Source organism: Telmatherina bonti (assembly GCF_933228915.1).
Source record: "Telmatherina bonti genome assembly, chromosome: 14".
Classification (NCBI taxonomy): domain Eukaryota; kingdom Metazoa; phylum Chordata; class Actinopteri; order Atheriniformes; family Telmatherinidae; genus Telmatherina; species Telmatherina bonti.
Genome location: NC_136612.1, coordinates 40,260,560 through 40,283,302, shown reverse-complemented (window position 1 = coordinate 40,283,302; position 22,743 = coordinate 40,260,560). Strand labels below are relative to the sequence as shown.

The 22,743-nt window shown below is 59.8% G+C and overlaps 1 protein-coding gene across 1 annotated transcript in view; it reads right to left on the bottom strand.

Moving 5' to 3' along the window:
• The window catches only part of LOC306765710 (syntaxin-1B-like), a gene marked incomplete at both ends in the record, with an annotated part of 139,875 nt that extends 133,494 nt beyond the window's left edge, over nucleotides 1–6,381 (bottom strand). Inside the window, one exon of the mRNA XM_079253195.1 lies at nucleotides 6,100–6,381. Coding sequence (XP_079109321.1) covers nucleotides 6,100–6,381 — 282 coding nt within the window. The remainder of the gene's footprint in view (nucleotides 1–6,099) is intronic.
• Between the last annotated feature and the right edge of the window lie 16,362 nt (nucleotides 6,382–22,743).

Here is a 22,743-nt window from a genome sequence, read left to right as displayed (position 1 = left end):
GGAGAGGACAGACGGAATGCTGGACCGGAGAGGACAGACGGAATGCTGGACCGCAGAGGACAGACGGAATGCTGGACCGGAGAGGACAGACGGAATGCTGGACCGCAGAGGACAGACGGAATGCTGGACCGCAGAGGACAGACGGAATGCTGGACCGCAGAGGACAGACGGAATGCTGGACCGCAGAGGACAGACGGAATGCTGGACCGGAGAGGACAGACGGAATGCTGGACCGCAGAGGACAGATGGAATGCTGGACCGGAGAGGACAGACGGAATGCTGGACCGCAGAGGACAGACGGAATGCTGGACCGCAGAGGACAGACGGAATGCTGGACCGCAGAGGACAGACGGAATGCTGGACCGCAGAGGACATACGGAACGCTGGACCGGAGAGGACATACGGAACGCTGGACCGGAGAGGACAGACGGAACGCTGGACCGCAGAGGACAGACGGAATGCTGGACCGCAGAGGAAAGACGGAACGCTGGACCGGAGAGGACAGACGGAACGCTGGACCGGAGAGGACAGACGGAATGTTGGACCGGAGAGGACAGACGGAATGCTGGACCGGAGAGGACAGACGGAATGCTGGACCGCAGAGGACAGACGGAATGCTGGACCGCAGAGGACAGACGGAATGCTGGACCGCAGAGGACAGACGGAACGCTGGACCGCAGAGGACATACGGAACGCTGGACCGGAGAGGACAGACGGAATGCTGGACCGGAGAGGACAGACGGAATGCTGGACCGGAGAGGACAGACGGAATGCTGGACCGGAGAGGACAGACGGAATGCTGGACCGCAGAGGACAGACGGAACGCTGGACCGCAGAGGACATACGGAACGCTGGACCGGAGAGGACAGACGGAATGCTGGACCGCTGAGGACAGACGGAATGCTGGACCGCAGAGGACAGACGGAACGCTGGACCGCAGAGGACAGACGGAATGCTGGACAGCAGAGGACAGACGGAATGCTGGACCGCAGAGGACATACGGAACGCTGGACCGGAGAGGACATACGGAACGCTGGACCGCAGAGGACAGACGGAACGCTGGACCGGAGAGGACAGACGGAATGCTGGACCGGAGAGGACATACGGAATGCTGGACCGCAGAGGACATACGGAATGCTGGACCGGAGAGGACAGACGGAATGCTGGACCGGACAGGACAGACGGAATGCTGGACCGCAGAGGACAGACGGAATGCTGGACCGGAGAGGACATACGGAATGCTGGACCGCAGAGGACAGACGGAATGCTGGACCGCAGAGGACAGACGGAATGCTGGACCGCAGAGGACAGACGGAATGCTGGACCGCAGAGGACAGACGGAATGCTGGACCGGAGAGGACAGACGGAATGCTGGACCGCAGAGGACAGACGGAATGCTGGACCGGAGAGGACAGACGGAATGCTGGACCGGAGGGGACAGACGGAATGCTGGACCGCAGAGGACAGACGGAATGCTGGACCGCAGAGGACAGACGGAATGCTGGACCGCAGAGGACAGACGGAATGCTGGACCGCAGAGGACAGACGGAATGCTGGACCGGAGAGGACAGACGGAATGCTGGACCGGAGGGGACAGACGGAATGCTGGACCGGAGGGGACAGACGGAATGCTGGACCGCTGAGGACAGACGGAATGCTGGACCGCTGAGGACAGACGGAATGCTGGACCGGAGGGGACAGACGGAATGCTGGACCGGAGGGGACAGACGGAATGCTGGACCGCAGAGGACAGACGGAATGCTGGACCGGAGAGGACAGACGGAATGCTGGACCGGAGGGGACAGACGGAATGCTGGACCGGAGAGGACAGACGGAATGCTGGACCGCAGAGGACAGACGGAATGCTGGACCGGAGAGGACAGACGGAATGCTGGACCGCAGAGGACAGACGGAATGCTGGACCGGAGAGGACAGACGGAATGCTGGACCGCAGAGGACAGACGGAATGCTGGACCGCAGAGGACAGACGGAATGCTGGACCGGAGAGGACAGACGGAATGCTGGACCGCAGAGGACAGACGGAATGCTGGACCGGAGGGGACAGACGGAATGCTGGACCGCAGAGGACAGACGGAATGCTGGACCGGAGGGGACAGACGGAATGCTGGACCGGAGAGGACAGACGGAATGCTGGACCGCAGAGGACAGACAGAATGCTGGACCGCAGAGGACAGACGGAATGCTGGACCGCTGAGGACAGACGGAATGCTGGACCGCAGAGGACAGACGGAATGCTGGACCGGAGAGGACAGACGGAATGCTGGACCGGAGGGGACAGACGGAATGCTGGACCGGAGAGGACAGACGGAATGCTGGACCGCAGAGGACAGACAGAATGCTGGACCGCAGAGGACAGACGGAATGCTGGACCGCTGAGGACAGACGGAATGCTGGACCGCAGAGGACAGACGGAATGCTGGACCGGAGAGGACAGACGGAATGCTGGACCGCAGAGGACAGACAGAATGCTGGACCGCAGAGGACAGACGGAATGCTGGACCGCTGAGGACAGACGGAATGCTGGACCGCAGAGGACAGACGGAATGCTGGACCGGAGAGGACAGACGGAATGCTGGACCGCAGAGGACAGACGGAATGCTGGACCGCAGAGGACAGACGGAATGCTGGACCGGAGAGGACAGACGGAATGCTGGACCGCAGAGGACAGACGGAATGCTGGACCGCAGAGGACAGACGGAATGCTGGACCGCAGAGGACAGACGGAACGCTGGACCGCAGAGGACAGACGGAATGCTGGACCGCTGAGGACAGACGGAATGCTGGACCGCAGAGGACAGACGGAATGCTGGACCGCAGAGGACAGACGGAACGCTGGACCGCAGAGGACAGACGGAATGCTGGACCGCTGAGGACAGACGGAATGCTGGACCGCAGAGGACAGACGGAATGCTGGACCGGAGAGGACAGACGGAATGCTGGACCGCAGAGGACAGACGGAATGCTGGACCGCTGAGGACAGACGGAATGCTGGACCGCAGAGGACAGACGGAATGCTGGACCGCAGAGGACAGACGGAACGCTGGACCGCAGAGGACAGACGGAACGCTGGACCGGAGAGGACATACGGAACGCTGGACCGCAGAGGACAGACGGAACGCTGGACCGGAGAGGACAGACGGAACGCTGGACCGGAGAGGACATACGGAACGCTGGACCGCAGAGGACAGACGGAACGCTGGACCGGAGAGGACAGACGGAACGCTGGACCGCAGAGGACAGACGGAACGCTGGACCGGAGAGGACAGACGGAACGCTGGACCGCAGAGGACATACGGAACGCTGGACCGGAGAGGACAGACGGAATGCTGGACCGCAGAGGACAGACGGAATGCTGGACCGCAGAGGACAGACGGAATGCTGGACCGGAGGGGACAGACGGAATGCTGGACCGGAGAGGACAGACGGAACGCTGGACCGGAGAGGACAGACGGAACGCTGGACCGCAGAGGACAGACGGAATGCTGGACCGCAGAGGACAGACGGAATGCTGGACCGGAGGGGACAGACGGAATGCTGGACCGGAGAGGACAGACGGAATGCTGGACCGCAGAGGACAGACGGAATGCTGGACCGCAGAGGACAGACGGAATGCTGGACCGGAGAGGACAGACGGAACGCTGGACCGGAGGGGACAGACGGAATGCTGGACCGCAGAGGACAGACGGAATGCTGGACCGGAGGGGACAGACGGAATGCTGGACCGGAGGGGACAGACGGAATGCTGGACCGGAGAGGACATACGGAATGCTGGACCGCAGAGGACAGACGGAATGCTGGACCGGAGAGGACAGACGGAATGCTGGACCGGAGAGGACAGACGGAATGCTGGACCGCAGAGGACAGACGGAATGCTGGACCGCAGAGGACAGACGGAATGCTGGACCGGAGAGGACAGACGGAATGCTGGACCGGAGAGGACAGACGGAATGCTGGACCGGAGAGGACAGACGGAATGCTGGACCGCAGAGGACAGACGGAATGCTGGACCGCAGAGGACAGACGGAATGCTGGACCGGAGGGGACAGACGGAATGCTGGACCGGAGAGGACAGACGGAATGCTGGACCGCAGAGGACAGACGGAATGCTGGACCGCAGAGGACAGACGGAATGCTGGACCGCAGAGGACAGACGGAATGCTGGACCGCAGAGGACAGACGGAATGCTGGACCGGAGAGGACAGACGGAATGCTGGACCGGAGGGGACAGACGGAATGCTGGACCGCAGAGGACAGACGGAATGCTGGACCGCAGAGGACAGACGGAATGCTGGACCGCAGAGGACAGACGGAATGCTGGACCGCAGAGGACAGACGGAATGCTGGACCGGAGAGGACAGACGGAATGCTGGACCGCAGAGGACAGACGGAACGCTGGACCGGAGAGGACAGACGGAACGCTGGACCGGAGAGGACAGACGGAACGCTGGACCGGAGAGGACAGACGGAACGCTGGACCGCAGAGGACAGACGGAACGCTGGACCGCAGAGGACATACGGAATGCTGGACCGGAGAGGACAGACGGAATGCTGGACCGCAGAGGACAGACGGAATGCTGGACCGCAGAGGAAAGACGGAATGCTGGACCGCTGAGGACAGACGGAATGCTGGACCGCAGAGGACAGACGGAATGCTGGACCGGAGAGGACATACGGAATGCTGGACCGGAGAGGACAGACGGAATGCTGGACCGCAGAGGACAGACGGAATGCTGGACCGGAGAGGACAGACGGAATGCTGGACCGCAGAGGACAGACGGAATGCTGGACCGGAGAGGACAGACGGAATGCTGGACCGCAGAGGACAGACGGAATGCTGGACCGGAGAGGACATACGGAATGCTGGACCGGAGAGGACAGACGGAATGCTGGACCGCAGAGGACAGACGGAATGCTGGACCGCAGAGGACATACGGAATGCTGGACCGCAGAGGACAGACGGAATGCTGGACCGCAGAGGACAGACGGAATGCTGGACCGGAGAGGACAGACGGAATGCTGGACCGCAGAGGACATACGGAATGCTGGACCGGAGAGGACAGACGGAATGCTGGACCGCAGAGGACAGACGGAACGCTGGACCGCAGAGGACAGACGGAACGCTGGACCGGAGAGGACAGACGGAACGCTGGACCGGAGAGGACATACGGAACGCTGGACCGCAGAGGACATACGGAACGCTGGACCGGAGAGGACAGACGGAATGCTGGACCGGAGAGGACAGACGGAATGCTGGACCGGAGAGGACAGACGGAATGCTGGACCGCAGAGGACAGACGGAATGCTGGACCGCAGAGGACAGACGGAATGCTGGACCGGAGAGGACAGACGGAATGCTGGACCGGAGAGGACAGACGGAATGCTGGACCGGAGAGGACAGACGGAATGTTGGACCGGAGGGGACAGACGGAACGCTGGACCGCAGAGGACAGACGGAATGTTGGACCGGAGAGGACAGACGGAATGCTGGACCGCAGAGGACAGACGGAATGCTGGACCGCAGAGGACAGACGGAATGCTGGACCGGAGAGGACAGACGGAATGCTGGACCGCTGAGGACAGACGGAATGCTGGACCGCAGAGGACAGACGGAATGCTGGACCGCAGAGGACAGACGGAACGCTGGACCGCAGAGGACAGACGGAACGCTGGACCGCTGAGGACAGACGGAATGCTGGACCGCTGAGGACAGACGGAATGCTGGACCGCTGAGGACAGACGGAATGCTGGACCGCAGAGGACAGACGGAACGCTGGACCGCAGAGGACAGACGGAACGCTGGACCGCTGAGGACAGACGGAATGCTGGACCGGAGAGGACAGACGGAATGCTGGACCGCTGAGGACAGACGGAATGCTGGACCGCTGAGGACAGACGGAATGCTGGACCGCAGAGGACAGACGGAATGCTGGACCGGAGAGGACATACGGAACGCTGGACCGGAGAGGACATACGGAACGCTGGACCGGAGAGGACAGACGGAACGCTGGACCGGAGAGGACAAAAAAACAAAAAAACAAAAAACGGTCCCCGCTGGTCCGGTGCCCCCACGGCCCCCACCATCCCCACGGCCCCCACCATCCCCACGGCCCCCACCATCCCCACGGCCCCCACCATCCCCACGGCCCCCACCATCCCCACCATCCCCACCATCCCCACGGCCCCCACCATCCCCACGGCCCCCACCATCCCCACGGCCCCCACCATCCCCACCATCCCCACGGCCCCCACCATCCCCACGGCCCCCACCATCCCCACGGCCCCCACCATCCCCACCATCCCCACGGCCCCCACCATCCCCACGGCCCCCACCATCCCCACCATCCCCACGGCCCCCACCATCCCCACGGCCCCCACCGAGGGCCAGCAGCACTCCCTCCGATGCCAGGCCAGCCCAGACCCCCCCGGCACAGCCCCGGAAATAGGGGCGTGGCAGGACCCCCTCCCTCCCAGCTTATCTGGGAGCTAGAAGACCTCCATGTTTAACACAACCACAGCTACGTGGATGATCCCGGGCAGAACGCATCAAGAAATTGTCCTGGAACAAGCCAAGAGGTCAGTCAGGAATTGCCACAGAACTCTGGGTAGAAGATGTCCAGAGGTCCAGAATCAGTGTCAGCTCACCTTTGTGTAACCTGGACAGGGAAGAATCTGGACTGTAGAGCCATGAGAGACAACAGAAAGAACTGTAGAACCACAGGAGAGATTAGTCTGGAGAGAGACTGATAGAAACACATGATGTTCCCAAGAGAAATATGCTGGTCCAGAAGCTGAAAATATCTCCAAGCGTTTGCTCCTCACTGAGATGAAAGACGGGATTTGTGCAAAGATTGTGATGATGAACCAACCAGAAGCTGCGGAGAAGGAAATATCCAGCCAGACTAGTTGGAGATGTTACAAACAGGAAGTCAGGCAGTTCAGACAAAGCTTTGCAGAATATCACCACGGAACAAACAACACGTCCAACCATGAAGCAGATGGTCTCCAGCAGCACCAGACCACACCGGGTGTAGCTAAGGGCCGACGGAGGGCGGGCGGAGGTGCCACGGGGCCGACGGAGGGCGGGCGGAGGTGCCACGGGGCCGACGGAGGGCGGGCGGAGGTGCCACGGGGCCGACGGAGGGCGGGCGGAGGTGCCACGGGGCCGACGGAGGGCGGGCGGAGGTGCCACGGGGCCGACGGAGGTGCCACGGGGCCGACGGAGGGCGGGCGGAGGTGCCACGGGGCCGACGGAGGTGCCACGGGGCCGACGGAGGGCGGGCGGAGGTGCCACGGGGCCGACGGAGGGCGGGCGAAGGTGCCACGGGGCCGACGGAGGGCGGGCGGAGGTGCCACGGGGCCGACGGAGGGCGGGCGGAGGTGCCACGGGGCCGACGGAGGTGCCACGGGGCCGACGGAGGGCGGGCGGAGGTGCCACGGGGCCGACGGAGGGCGGGCGAAGGTGCCACGGGGCCGACGGAGGGCGGGCGGAGGTGCCACGGGGCCGACGGAGGGCGGGCGGAGGTGCCACGGGGCCGACGGAGGTGCCACGGGGCCGACGGAGGGCGGGCGGAGGTCCCACGGGGCCGACGGAGGGCGGGGCGAAGGTGCCACGGGGCCGACGGAGGGCGGGCGGAGGTGCCACGGGGCCGACGGAGGGCGGGCGGAGGTGCCACGGGGCCGACGGAGGGCGGGCGGAGGTGCCACGGGGCCGACGGAGGTGCCACGGGGCCGACGGAGGGCGGGCGGAGGTGCCACGGGGCCGACGGAGGTGCCACGGGGCCGACGGAGGGCGGGCGGAGGTGCCACGGGGCCGACGGAGGGCGGGCGAAGGTGCCACGGGGCCGACGGAGGGCGGGCGGAGGTGCCACGGGGCCGACGGAGGGCGGGCGGAGGTGCCACGGGGCCGACGGAGGTGCCACGGGGCCGACGGAGGGCGGGCGGAGGTGCCACGGGGCCGACGGAGGGCGGGCGAAGGTGCCACGGGGCCGACGGAGGGCGGGCGGAGGTGCCACGGGGCCGACGGAGGGCGGGCGGAGGTGCCACGGGGCCGACGGAGGTGCCACGGGGCCGACGGAGGGCGGGCGGAGGTCCCACGGGGCCGACGGAGGGCGGGCGAAGGTGCCACGGGGCCGACGGAGGGCGGGCGGAGGTGCCACGGGGCCGACGGAGGGCGGGCGGAGGTGCCACGGGGCCGACGGAGGTGCCACGGGGCCGACGGAGGGCGGGCGGAGGTGCCACGGGGCCGACGGAGGGCGGGCGAAGGTGCCACGGGGCCGACGGAGGGCGGGCGGAGGTGCCACGGGGCCGACGGAGGGCGGGCGGAGGTGCCACGGGGCCGACGGAGGTGCCACGGGGCCGACGGAGGGCGGGCGGAGGTCCCACGGGGCCGACGGAGGGCGGGCGGAGGTGCCACGGGGCCGACGGAGGGCGGGCGGAGGTGCCACGGGGCCGACGGAGGTGCCACGGGGCCGACGGAGGGCGGGCGGAGGTGCCACGGGGCCGACGGAGGGCGGGCGGAGGGCGGGCGGAGGTGCCACGGGGCCGACGGAGGGGCCGACGGAGGGGCCGACGGAGGGCGGGCGGAGGGCGGAACCAGGACTGAACCAGGACGGAACCAAGACTGAACCAAGACGGAACCAGGACGGAACCAAGACTGAACCAAGACGGAACCAGGACTGAACCAGGACGGAACCAGGACGGAACCAGGACAGAACCAGGACGGAACCAAGACTGAACCAAGACGGAACCAGGACTGAACCAGGACGGAACCAGGACGGAACCAGGACGGAACCAGGACTGAACCAAGACTGAACCAGGACTGAACCAGGACGGAACCAAGACTGAACCAGGACTGAACCAGGACGGAACCAAGACGGAACCAGGACTGAACCAGGACGGAACCAAGACGGAACCAGGACGGAACCAGGACGGAACCAGGACTGAACCAGGACTGAACCAGGACGGAACCAGGACGGAACCAAGACGGAACCAGGACTGAACCAGGACTGAACCAGGACGGAACCAGGACTGAACCAGGACTTAACCAGGACGGAACCAGGACTGAACCAGGACGGAACCAGGACTGAACCAAGACGGAACCAGGACGGAACCAAGACTGAACCAGGACGGAACCAAGACTGAACCAGGACTGAACCAGGACGGAACCAGGACGGAACCAGGACTGAACCAGGACTGACCCAAGACTGAACCAGGACTGAACCAGGACGGAACCAAGACTGAACCAAGACTGAACCAGGACGGAACCAGGACGGAACCAAGACTGAACCAGGACGGAACCAGGACGGAACCAGGACTGAACCAGGACGGAACCAGGACGGAACCAAGACTGAACCAGGACGGAACCAAGACGGAACCAGGACGGAACCAGGACGGAACCAGGACGGAACCAAGACTGAACCAGGACTGAACCAGGACGGAACCAGGACGGAACCAAGACTGAACCAGGACGGAACCAGGACGGAACCAGGACTGAACCAGGACGGAACCAGGACTGAACCAGGACGGAACCAAGACTGAACCAGGACGGAACCAGGAAGGAACCAGGACTGAACCAGGACGGAACCAGGACTGAACCAGGACGGAACCAGGACGGAACCAGGACTTAACCAGGACGGAACCAAGACTGAACCAGGACGGAACCAGGACGGAACCAAGACTGAACCAGGACTGAACCAGGACTTAACCAGGACGGAACCAAGACTGAACCAGGACGGAACCAGGACGGAACCAGGACTGAACCAGGACGGAACCAGGACTGAACCAGGACTGAACCAAGACTGAACCAGAACTGAACCAGGACGGAACCAAGACTGAACCAGGACTGAACCAGGACTTAACCAGGACGGAACCAAGACTGAACCAGGACGGAACCAGGACGGAACCAGGACTGAACCAGGACGGAACCAGGACTGAACCAGGACTGAACCAAGACTGAACCAGGACGGAACCAGGACGGAACCAAGACTTAACCAGGACGGAACCAAGACTGAACCAGGACGGAACCAGGACGGAACCAAGACTGAACCAGGACGGAACCAGGACTTAACCAGGACGGAACCAAGACTGAACCAGGACGGAACCAGGACGGAACCAGGACTGAACCAGGACGGAACCAGGACTGAACCAGGACTGAACCAAGACTGAACTAGGACTGAACCAGGACGGAACCAAGACTGAACCAGGACGGAACCAGGACGGAACCAAGACTGAACCAGGACTGAACCAGGACGGAACCAAGACGGAACCAGGACTGAACCAGGACGGAACCAGGACTGAACCAGGACTGAACCAGGACGGAACCAAGACGGAACCAGGACGGAACAAGGACTGAACCAGGACTGAACCAGGACGGAACCAGGACGGAACCAGGACGGAACCAGGACGGAACCAAGACTGAACCAGGACGGAACCAGGACTGAACCAGGACTTAACCAGGACGGAACCAGGACTGAACCAGGACGGAACCAAGACTGAACCAAGACGGAACCAGGACGGAACCAAGACTGAACCAGGACGGAACCAAGACTGAACCAGGACTGAACCAGGACGGAACCAGGACTGAACCAGGACTGAACCAAGACTGAACCAGGACTGAACCAGGACGGAACCAAGACTGAACCAGGACGGAACCAGGACGGAACCAAGACTGAACCAGGACTGAACCAGGACGGAACCAAGACGGAACCAGGACGGAACCAGGACGGAACCAGGACGGAACCAAGACTGAACCAGGACTGAACCAGGACGGAACCAGGACGGAACCAGGACGGAACCAAGACGGAACCAGGACGGAACCAGGACGGAACCAGGACGGAACCAAGACTGAACCAGGACTGAACCAGGACGGAACCAGGACGGAACCAAGACTGAACAAGGACGGAACCAGGACGGAACCAGGACTGAACCAGGACGGAACCAGGACTGAACCAGGACGGAACCAAGACTGAACCAGGACGGAACCAGGAAGGAACCAGGACTGAACCAGGACGGAACCAGGACTGAACCAGGACGGAACCAGGACGGAACCAGGACTAAACCAGGACGGAACCAAGACTGAACCAGGACGGAACCAGGACGGAACCAAGACTGAACCAGGACTGAACCAGGACTTAACCAGGACGGAACCAAGACTGAACCAGGACGGAACCAGGACGGAACCAGGACTGAACCAGGACGGAACCAGGACTGAACCAGGACGGAACCAGGACGGAACCAAGACTGAACCAGGACGGAACCAGGACTTAACCAGGACGGAACCAAGACTGAACCAGGACGGAACCAGGACATAACCAGGACGGAACCAAGACTGAACCAGGACGGAACCAGGACGGAACCAAGACTGAACCAGGACGGAACCAGGACTTAACCAGGACGGAACCAAGACTGAACCAGGACGGAACCAGGACTGAACCAGGACGGAACCAGGACTGAACCAGGACTGAACCAAGACTGAACTAGGACTGAACCAGGACGGAACCAAGACTGAACCAGGACTGAACCAGGACGGAACCAAGACTGAACCAGGACTGAACCAGGACTGAACCAAGACGGAACCAGGACTGAACCAGGACGGAACCAGGACTGAACCAGGACTGAACCAGGACGGAACCAAGACGGAACCAGGACGGAACCAGGACTGAACCAGGACTGAACCAGGACGGAACCAGGACGGAACCAGGACGGAACCAAGACTGAACCAGGACGGAACCAGGACTGAACCAGGACTTAACCAGGACGGAACCAGGACTGAACCAGGACGGAACCAAGACTGAACCAAGACGGAACCAGGACGGAACCAAGACTGAACCAGGACGGAACCAAGACTGAACCAGGACTGAACCAGGACGGAACCAGGACTGAACCAGGACTGAACCAAGACTGAACCAGGACTGAACCAGGACGGAACCAAGACTGAACCAGGACGGAACCAGGACGGAACCAAGACTGAACCAGGACTGAACCAGGACGGAACCAAGACGGAACCAGGACGGAACCAGGACGGAACCAGGACGGAACCAGGACGGAACCAAGACTGAACCAGGACTGAACCAGGACGGAACCAGGACGGAACCAGGACGGAACCAAGACTGAACCAGGACGGAACCAGGACAGGACCAGGACTTAACCAGGACGGAACCAGGACTGAACCAGGACTGAACCAAGACTGAACCAGGGCGGAACCAGGACGGAACCAGGACTGAACCAAGACTGAACCAGGAATGAACCAGGACGGAACCAAGACTGAACCAGGACTGAACCAGGACGGAACCAAGACTGAACAAGGACAAAACCAGGACGGAACCAGGACGGAACCAGGACTGAACCAGGACGGAACCAAGACTGAACCAAGACTGAACCAGGACGGAACCAGGACGGAACCAGGACGGAACCAAGACGGAACCAGGACGGAACCAGGACGGAACCCGGACTGAACCAGGACGGAACCAGGACGGAACCAGGACTGAACCAAGACTGAACCAGGAATGAACCAGGACGGAACCAAGACTGAACCAGGACTGAACCAGGACGGAACCAAGACTGAACCAGGACGGAACCAGGACGGAACCAGGACTGAACCAAGACTGAACCAGGAATGAACCAGGACGGAACCAAGACTGAACCAGGACTGAACCAGGACGGAACCAAGACTGAACAAGGACGGAACCAGGACGGAACCAGGACGGAACCAGGACGGAACCAAGACTGAACCAAGACTGAACCAGGACGGAACCAGGACGGAACCAGGACGGAACCAAGACGGAACCAGGACGGAACCAGGACGGAACCCGGACTGAACCAGGACGGAACCAGGACTGAACCCGGACTGAACCAGGACGGAACCAGGACGGAACCAGGACTGAACCAAGACTGAACCAGGACTGAACCAGGACTGAACCAGGACGGAACCAAGACTGAACCAAGACAGAACCAGGACGGAACCAGGACGGAACCAGGACGGAACCAAGACGGAACCAGGACGGAACCAGGACGGAACCCGGACTGAACCAGGACGGAACCAGGACTGAACCAGGACGGAACCAGGACTGAACCCGGACTGAACCAGGACGGAACCAGGACTGAACCAAGACTGAACCAGGACTGAACCAGGACTGAACCCGGACGGAACCAAGACTGAACCAGGACTGAACCAAGACTGAACCAGGACTGAACCCGGACGGAACCAAGACTGAACCAGGACTGAACCAGGACTTAACCAGGACGGAACCAGGACTGAACCCGGACTGAACCAAGACTGAACCAGGACTGAACCCGGACGGAACCAAGACTGAACCAGGACTGAACCAAGACTGAACCAGGACGGAACCAAGACTGAACCCGGACTGAACCAGGACTGAACCCGGACTGAACCAGGACTGAACCAGGACTGAACCAGGACGGAACCAGGACTGAACCAAGACTGAACCAAGACTGAACTAGGACGGAACCAGGACTGAACCAAGACTGAACCAAGACTGAACCAGGACGGAACCAGGACTGAACCAGGACGGAACCAAGACTGAACCAGGACTGAACCAGGACGGAACCAGGACTGAACCAGGACTGAACCAAGACTGAACCAGAACTGAACCAGGACGGAACCAGGACTGAACCAGGACGGAACCAGGACGGAACCAAAACTGAACCAGGACGGAACCAGGACGGAACCAGGACTGAACCAGGACGGAACCAGGACTGAACCAGGACGGAACCAGGACTTAACCAGGACGGAACCAGGACTGAACCAGGACGGAACCAGGACTGAACCAAGACTGAACCAGGACTGAACCAGGACTGAACCCGGACGGAACCAAGACTGAACCAGGACGGAACCAGGACTGAACCAGGACGGAACCAAGACTGAACCAGGACGGAACCAGGACTTAACCAGGACGGAACCAGGACTGAACCAAGACTGAACCAAGACTGAACCAGGACGGAACCAGGACTGAACCAAGACTGAACCAAGACTGAACCAGGACGGAACCAGGACTGAACCAGGACGGAACCAAGACTGAACCAGGACTGAACCAGGACGGAACCAGGACTGAACCAGGACTGAACCAAGACTGAACCAGAACTGAACCAGGACGGAACCAAGACTGAACCAGGACGGAACCAGGACGGAACCAAAACTGAACCAGGACGGAACCAGGACGGAACCAGGACTGAACCAGGACGGAACCAGGACTGAACCAGGACGGAACCAGGACTTAACCAGGACGGAACCAGGACTGAACCCGGACTGAACCCGGACTGAACCCGGACGGAACCAGGACGGAACCAGGACTGAACCAAGACTGAACCAAGACTGAACCAGGACGGAACCAGGACTGAACCAGGACGGAACCAAGACTGAACCAAGACTGAACCAGGACGGAACCAGGACTGAACCAGGACGGAACCAAGACTGAACCAGGACGGAACCAGGACGGAACCAGGACGGAACCAGGACTTAACCAGGACGGAACCAAGACTGAACCAGGACTGAACCCGGACTGAACCAGGACGGAACCAGGACGGAACCAAGACGGAACCAGGACGGAACCAGGACTGAACCAGGACGGAACCAGGACGGAACCCGGACTGAACCAAGACTGAACCAGGACGGAACCAAGACTGAACCAGGACTGAACCCGGACGGAACCAGGACGGAACCAGGACGGAACCAGGACTGAACCAAGACTGAAACAAGACGGAACCAGGACGGAACCAGGACTGAACGAGGACGGAACCAGGACGGAACCAAGACTGAACCAAGACTGAACCAGGACGGAACCAAGACTGAACCCGGATGGAACCAGGACGGAACCAAGACTGAACCAAGACTGAACCAGGACGGAACCAGGACTGAACCAGGACGGAACCAGGACTGAACCAAGACTGAACCAGGACTGAACCAGGACGGAACCAGGACGGAACCAGGACTGAACCAAGACTGAACCAGGACTGAACCAGGACTGAACCCGGACTGAACCAGGACGGAACCAGGACTGAACCAGGACGGAACCAGGACGGAACCAGGACTGAACCAAGACTGAACCAAGACTGAACCAGGACGGAACCAGGACTGAACCAGGACGGAACCAAGACGGAACCAGAACGGAACCAGGACTGAACCAGGACGGAACCAAGACGGAACCAGGACTGAACCAGGACTGAACCAGGACGGAACCAGGACTGAACCAAGACTGAACCAAGACTGAACCAGGACGGAACCAGGACGGAACCAGGACAGAACCAGGACGGAACCAAGACTGAACCAGGACTGAACCAAGACTGAACCAGGACGGAACCAAGACTGAACCCGGACTGAACCCGGACTGAACCAGGACTGAACCCGGACTGAACCAGGACTGAACCAGGACTGAACCAGGACGGAACCAGGACGGAACCAAGACTGAACCAGGACTGAACCAGGACGGAACCAGGACTGAACCAGGACTGAACCAGGACGGAACCAGGACGGAACCAGGACTGAACCAAGACTGAACCAGGACTGAACCAGGACTTAACCAGGACGGAACCAGGACTGAACCCGGACTGAACCAAGACTGAACCAAGACTGAACCAGGACGGAACCAGGACTGAACCAGGACGGAACCAAGACTGAACCAAGACTGAACCAGGACGGAACCAGGACTGAACCAGGTCGGAACCAAGACTGAACCAGGACGGAACCAGGACGGAACCAGGACTTAACCAGGACGGAACCAAGACTGAACCAGGACTGAACCCGGACTGAACCAGGACGGAACCAGGACGGAACCAAGACGGAACCAGGACGGAACCAGGACTGAACCAGGACGGAACCAGGACGGAACCCGGACTGAACCAAGACTGAACCAGGACGGAACCAAGACTGAACCAGGACTGAACCCGGACGGAACCAGGACGGAACCAGGACGGAACCAGGACTGAACCAAGACTGAAACAAGACGGAACCAGGACGGAACCAGGACTGAACGAGGACGGAACCAGGACGGAACCAAGACTGAACCAAGACTGAACCAGGACGGAACCAAGACTGAACCCGGATGGAACCAGGACGGAACCAAGACTGAACCAAGACTGAACCAGGACGGAACCAGGACTGAACCAGGACGGAACCAGGACGGAACCAGGACTGAACCAAGACTGAACCAGGACTGAACCAGGACGGAACCAGGACGGAACCAGGACTGAACCAAGACTGAACCAGGACGGAACCAGGACTGAACCAAGACTGTACCCAGGACTGAACCCGGACTGAACCAGGACGGAACCAGGACTGAACCAGGACGGAACCAGGACGGAACCAGGACTGAACCAAGACTGAACCAAGACTGAACCAGGACGGAACCAAGACTGAACCAGAACGGAACCAGGACTGAACCAGGACGGAACCAAGACGGAACCAGGACTGAACCAGGACTGAACCAGGACGGAACCAGGACTGAACCAAGACTGAACCAAGACTGAACCAGGACGGAACCAGGACGGAACCAGGACAGAACCAGGACGGAACCAAGACTGAACCAGGACTGAACCAAGACTGAACCAGGACGGAACCAAGACTGAACCCGGACTGAACCCGGACTGAACCAGGACTGAACCCGGACTGAACCAGGACTGAACCAGGACTGAACCAGGACGGAACCAGGACGGAACCAAGACTGAACCAGGACTGAACCAGGACGGAACCAGGACTGAACCAGGACTGAACCAGGACGGAACCAGGACGGAACCAGGACTGAACCAAGACTGAACCAGGACTGAACCAGGACTTAACCAGGACGGAACCAGGACTGAACCCGGACTGAACCAAGACTGAACCAGGACTGAACCAGGACGGAACCAGGACGGAACCAGGACTGAACCAGGACTGAACCAAGACTGAACCAGGACGGAACCAGGACTGAACCCGGACTGAACCAAGACTGAACCAGGACTTAACCAGGACGGAACCAGGACGGAACCCGGACTGAACAAAGACTGAACCAGGACTGAACCAGGACTGAACCAAGACTGAACCAGGACGGAACCAGGACTGAACCAAGACTGAACCAGGACTGAACCAGGACGGAACCAAGACTGAACCAGGACGGAACCAAGACTGAACCAGGACGGAACCAAGACTGTACCAGGACGGAACCAGGACTGAACCAAGACTGAACCAGGACTGAACCAGGACGGAACCAAGACTGAACCAGGACGGAACCAGGACGGAACCAAGACGGAACCAGGACTGAACCAGGACGGAACCAGGACGGAACCAGGACTGAACCAGGACGGAACCAGGACTGAACCAAGACTGAACCAGGACTGAACCAGGACTTAACCAGGACGGAACCAGGACTGAACCAGGACTGAACCAAGACTGAACCAGGACTGAACCCGGACTTAACCAGGACGGAACCAGGACTGAACCCGGACTGAACCAAGACTGAACCAGGACTGAACCAGGACGGAACCAGGACGGAACCAGGACGGAACCAAGACTGAACCAGGACTGAACCCGGACTGAACCAAGACTGAACCAGGACTGAACCCGGACTGAACCAGGACGGAACCAAGACTGAACCAAGACTGAACCAGGACTGAACCAGGACGGAACCAGGACTGAACCCGGACTGAACCAGGACGGAACCAGGACTGAACCAGGACTTAACCAGGACGGAACCAGGACTGAACCCGGACTGAACCAAGACTGAACCAGGACTGAACCCGGACGGAACCAAGACTGAACCAGGACTTAACCAAGACTGAACCAGGACTGAACCCGGACGGAACCAAGACTGAACCAGGACTGAACCCGGACTGAACCAGGATGGAACCAGGACTGAACCCGGACTGAACCAAGACTGAACCAGGACTGAACCCGGACGGAACCAAGACTGAACCAGGACTGAACCAAGACTGAACCAGGACGGAACCAAGACTGAACCCGGACTGAACCAGGACTGAACCCGGACTGAACCCGGACTGAACCAGGACTGAACCAGGACGGAACCAGGACTGACCCAAGACTGAACCCGGACTGAACCAGGACGGAACCAGGACTGAACCAAGACTGAACCAGGACTGAACCAGGACTGAACCCGGACGGAACCAAGACTGAACAAGGACTGAACCAAGACTGAACCAGGACTGAACCCGGACGGAACCAAGACTGAACCAGGACTGAACCAGGACTTAACCAGGACGGAACCAGGACTGAACCCGGACTGAACCAAGACTGAACCAGGACTGAACCCGGACGGAACCAAGACTGAACCAGGACTGAACCAAGACTGAACCAGGACGGAACCAAGACTGAACCCGGACTGAACCAGGACTGAACCCGGACTGAACCAGGACTGAACCAGGACTGAACCAGGACGGAACCAGGACTGAACCAAGACTGAACCAAGACTGAACCAGGACGGAACCAGGACTGAACCAAGACTGAACCAAGACTGAACCAGGACGGAACCAGGACTGAACCAGGACGGAACCAAGACTGAACCAGGACTGAACCAGGACGGAACCAGGACTGAACCAGGACTGAACCAAGACTGAACCAGAACTGAACCAGGACTGAACCCGGACTGAACCAGGACTGAACCAGGACTGAACCAGGACGGAACCAGGACTGAACCAAGACTGAACCAAGACTGAACCAGGACGGAACCAGGACTGAACCAAGACTGAACCAAGACTGAACCAGGACGGAACCAGGACTGAACCAGGACGGAACCAAGACTGAACCAGGACTGAACCAGGACGGAACCAGGACTGAACCAGGACTGAACCAAGACTGAACCAGAACTGAACCAGGACGGAACCAAGACTGAACCAGGACGGAACCAGGACGGAACCAAAACTGAACCAGGACGGAACCAGGACGGAACCAGGACTGAACCAGGACGGAACCAGGACTTAACCAGGACGGAACCAGGACTTAACCAGGACGGAACCAAGACTGAACCAGGACGGAACCAGGACGGAACCAAGACTGAACCAAGACTGAACCAGGACGGAACCAGGACGGAACCAGGACGGAACCAGGACTTAACCAGGACGGAACCAAGACTGAACCAGGACGGAACCAAGACTGAACCAGGACGGAACCAGGACTTAACCAGGACGGAACCAGGACTGAACCAAGACTGAACCAAGACTGAACCAGGACGGAACCAGGACTGAACCAAGACTGAACCAAGACTGAACCAGGACGGAACCAGGACTGAACCAGGACGGAACCAAGACTGAACCAGGACTGAACCAGGACGGAACCAGGACTGAACCAGGACTGAACCAAGACTGAACCAGAACTGAACCAGGACGGAACCAAGACTGAACCAGGACGGAACCAGGACGGAACCAAAACTGAACCAGGACGGAACCAGGACGGAACCAGGACTGAACCAGGACGGAACCAGGAGTGAACCAGGACGGAACCAGGACTTAACCAGGACGGAACCAGGACTGAACCAGGACTGAACCCGGACTGAACCCGGACGGAACCAGGACGGAACCAGGACTGAACCAAGACTGAACCAAGACTGAACCAGGACGGAACCAGGACTGAACCAGGACGGAACCAAGACTGAACCAGGACGGAACCAGGACGGAACCAGGACGGAACCAGGACTTAACCAGGACGGAACCAAGACTGAACCAGGACTGAACCCGGACTGAACCAGGACGGAACCAGGACGGAACCAAGACGGAACCAGGACGGAACCAAGACGGAACCAGGACTGAACCAGGACGGAACCAGGACGGAACCCGGACTGAACCAAGACTGAACCAGGACGGAACCAAGACTGAACCAGGACGGAACCAAGACTGAACCAGGACTGAACCCGGACGGAACCAGGACGGAACCAGGACGGAACCAGGACTGAACCAAGACTGAACCAAGACGGAACCAGGACGGAACCAGGACTGAACGAGGACGGAACCAGGACGGAACCAAGACTGAACCAAGACTGAACCAGGACGGAACCAAGACTGAACCCGGATGGAACCAGGACGGAACCAGGACTGAACCAGGACTGAACCAAGACTGAACCAAGACTGAACCAGGACGGAACCAGGACTGAACCAGGACGGAACCAGGACGGAACCAGGACTGAACCAAGACTGAACCAGGACTGAACCAGGACGGAACCAGGACGGAACCAGGACTGAACCAAGACTGAACCAGGACTGAACCAGGACTGAACCCGGACTGAACCAGGACGGAACCAGGACTGAACCAGGACGGAACCAGGACGGAACCAGGACTGAACCAAGACTGAACCAAGACTGAACCAGGACGGAACCAAGACTGAACCAGAACGGAACCAGGACTGAACCAGGACGGAACCAAGACGGAACCAGGACTGAACCAGGACGGAACCAGGACTGAACCAAGACTGAACCAAGACTGAACCAGGACGGAACCAGGACGGAACCAGGACAGAACCAGGACGGAACCAAGACTGAACCAGGACTGAACCAAGACTGAACCAGGACGGAACCAAGACTGAACCCGGACTGAACCCGGACTGAACCAGGACTGAACCCGGACTGAACCAGGACTGAACCAGGACTGAACCAGGACGGAACCAGGACTGAACCAGGACTGAACCAGGACGGAACCAGGACGGAACCAGGACTGAACCAAGACTGAACCAGGACTGAACCAGGACTTAACCAGGACGGAACCAGGACTGAACCCGGACTGAACCAAGACTGAACCAGGACTGAACCAGGACGGAACCAGGACGGAACCAGGACTGAACCAGGACTGAACCAAGACTGAACCAGGACGGAACCAGGACTGAACCCGGACTGAACCAAGACTGAACCAGGACTGAACCAGGACTTAACCAGGACGGAACCAGGACGGAACCCGGACTGAACAAAGACTGAACCAGGACTGAACCAGGACTGAACCAAGACTGAACCAGGACGGAACCAGGACTGAACCAAGACTGAACCCGGACTGAACCAGGACGGAACCAGGACTGAACCAGGACGGAACCAAGACTGAACCAGGACGGAACCAAGACTGAACCAGGACTGAACCAGGACGGAACCAAGACTGAACCAGGACGGAACCAGGACGGAACCAAGACGGAACCAGGACTGAACCAGGACGGAACCAGGACGGAACCAGGACTGAACCAGGACGGAACCAGGACTGAACCAAGACTGAACCAGGACTGAACCAGGACTTAACCAGGACGGAACCAGGACTGAACCCGGACTGAACCAAGACTGAACCAGGACTGAACCCGGACTGAACCAGGACGGAACCAGGACGGAACCAGGACTGAACCAGGACTGAACCAGGACTGAACCAGGACGGAACCAAGACGGAACCAAGACGGAACCAGGACGGAACCAGGACTGAACCAGGACTGAACCAGGACGGAACCAGGACGGAACCAGGACTGAACCAGGACGGAACCAGGACGGAACCAAGACTGAACCAAGACTGAACCAGGACGGAGCCAGGACTGAACCAGGACGGAACCAAGACTGAACCAGGACTGAACCAGGACGGAACCAGGACTGAACCAGGACGGAACCAGGACTGAACCAGGACTGAACCAGGACGGAACCCGGACGGAACCAGGACTGAACCAGGACTGAACCAGGACGGAACCAAGACTGAACCAAGACTGAACCAGGACGGAACCAGGACGGAACCAGGACGGAACCAAGACTGAACCAGGACTGAACCAGGACGGAACCAAGACTGAACCAGGACGGAACCAGGACGGAACCAAGACGGAACCAGGACGGAACCAGGACGGAACCAGGACGGAACCAGGACTGAACCAGGACGGAACCAGGACTGAACCAGGACTTAACCAGGACGGAACCAGGACTGAACCCGGACTGAACCAAGACTGAACCCGGACTGAACCAGGACGGAACCAGGACTGAACCAAGACTGAACCAGGACTGAACCAGGACGGAACCAGGACGGAACCAGGACGGAACCAAGACTGAACCCGGACTGAACCAGGACGGAACCAGGACTGAACCAGGACGGAACCAGGACGGAACCAGGACTGAACCCGGACTGAACCAGGACGGAACCAGGACGGAACCAAGACGGAACCAGGACGGAACCAGGACTGAACCAGGACGGAACCAGGACGGAACCAAGACTGAACCAAGACTGAACCAGGACGGAACCAAGACTGAACCAGGACTGAACCCGGCCTGAACCAGGACGGAACCAGGACTGAACCAAGACTGAACCAAGACTGAACCAGGACTTAACCAGGACTGAACCAGGACGGAACCAGGACGGAACCAGGACTGAACCAAGACTGAACCCGGACTGAACCAGGACGGAACCAGGACGGAACCAGGACTGAACCAAGACTGAACCAAGACTGAACCAGGACTTAACCAGGACTGAACCAGGACGGAACCAGGACTGAACCAGGACTGAACCAGGACGGAACCAGGACTGAACCAGGACTTAACCAGGACGGAACCAGGACTGAACCCGGACTGAACCCGGACGGAACCAGGACGGAACCAGGACTGAACCAAGACTGAACCAAGACTGAACCAGGACGGAACCAGGACTGAACCAGGACGGAACCAAGACTGAACCAAGACTGAACCAGGACGGAACCAGGACTGAACCAGGACGGAACCAGGACGGAACCAGGACTTAACCAGGACGGAACCAAGACTGAACCAGGACTGAACCAGGACGGAACCAGG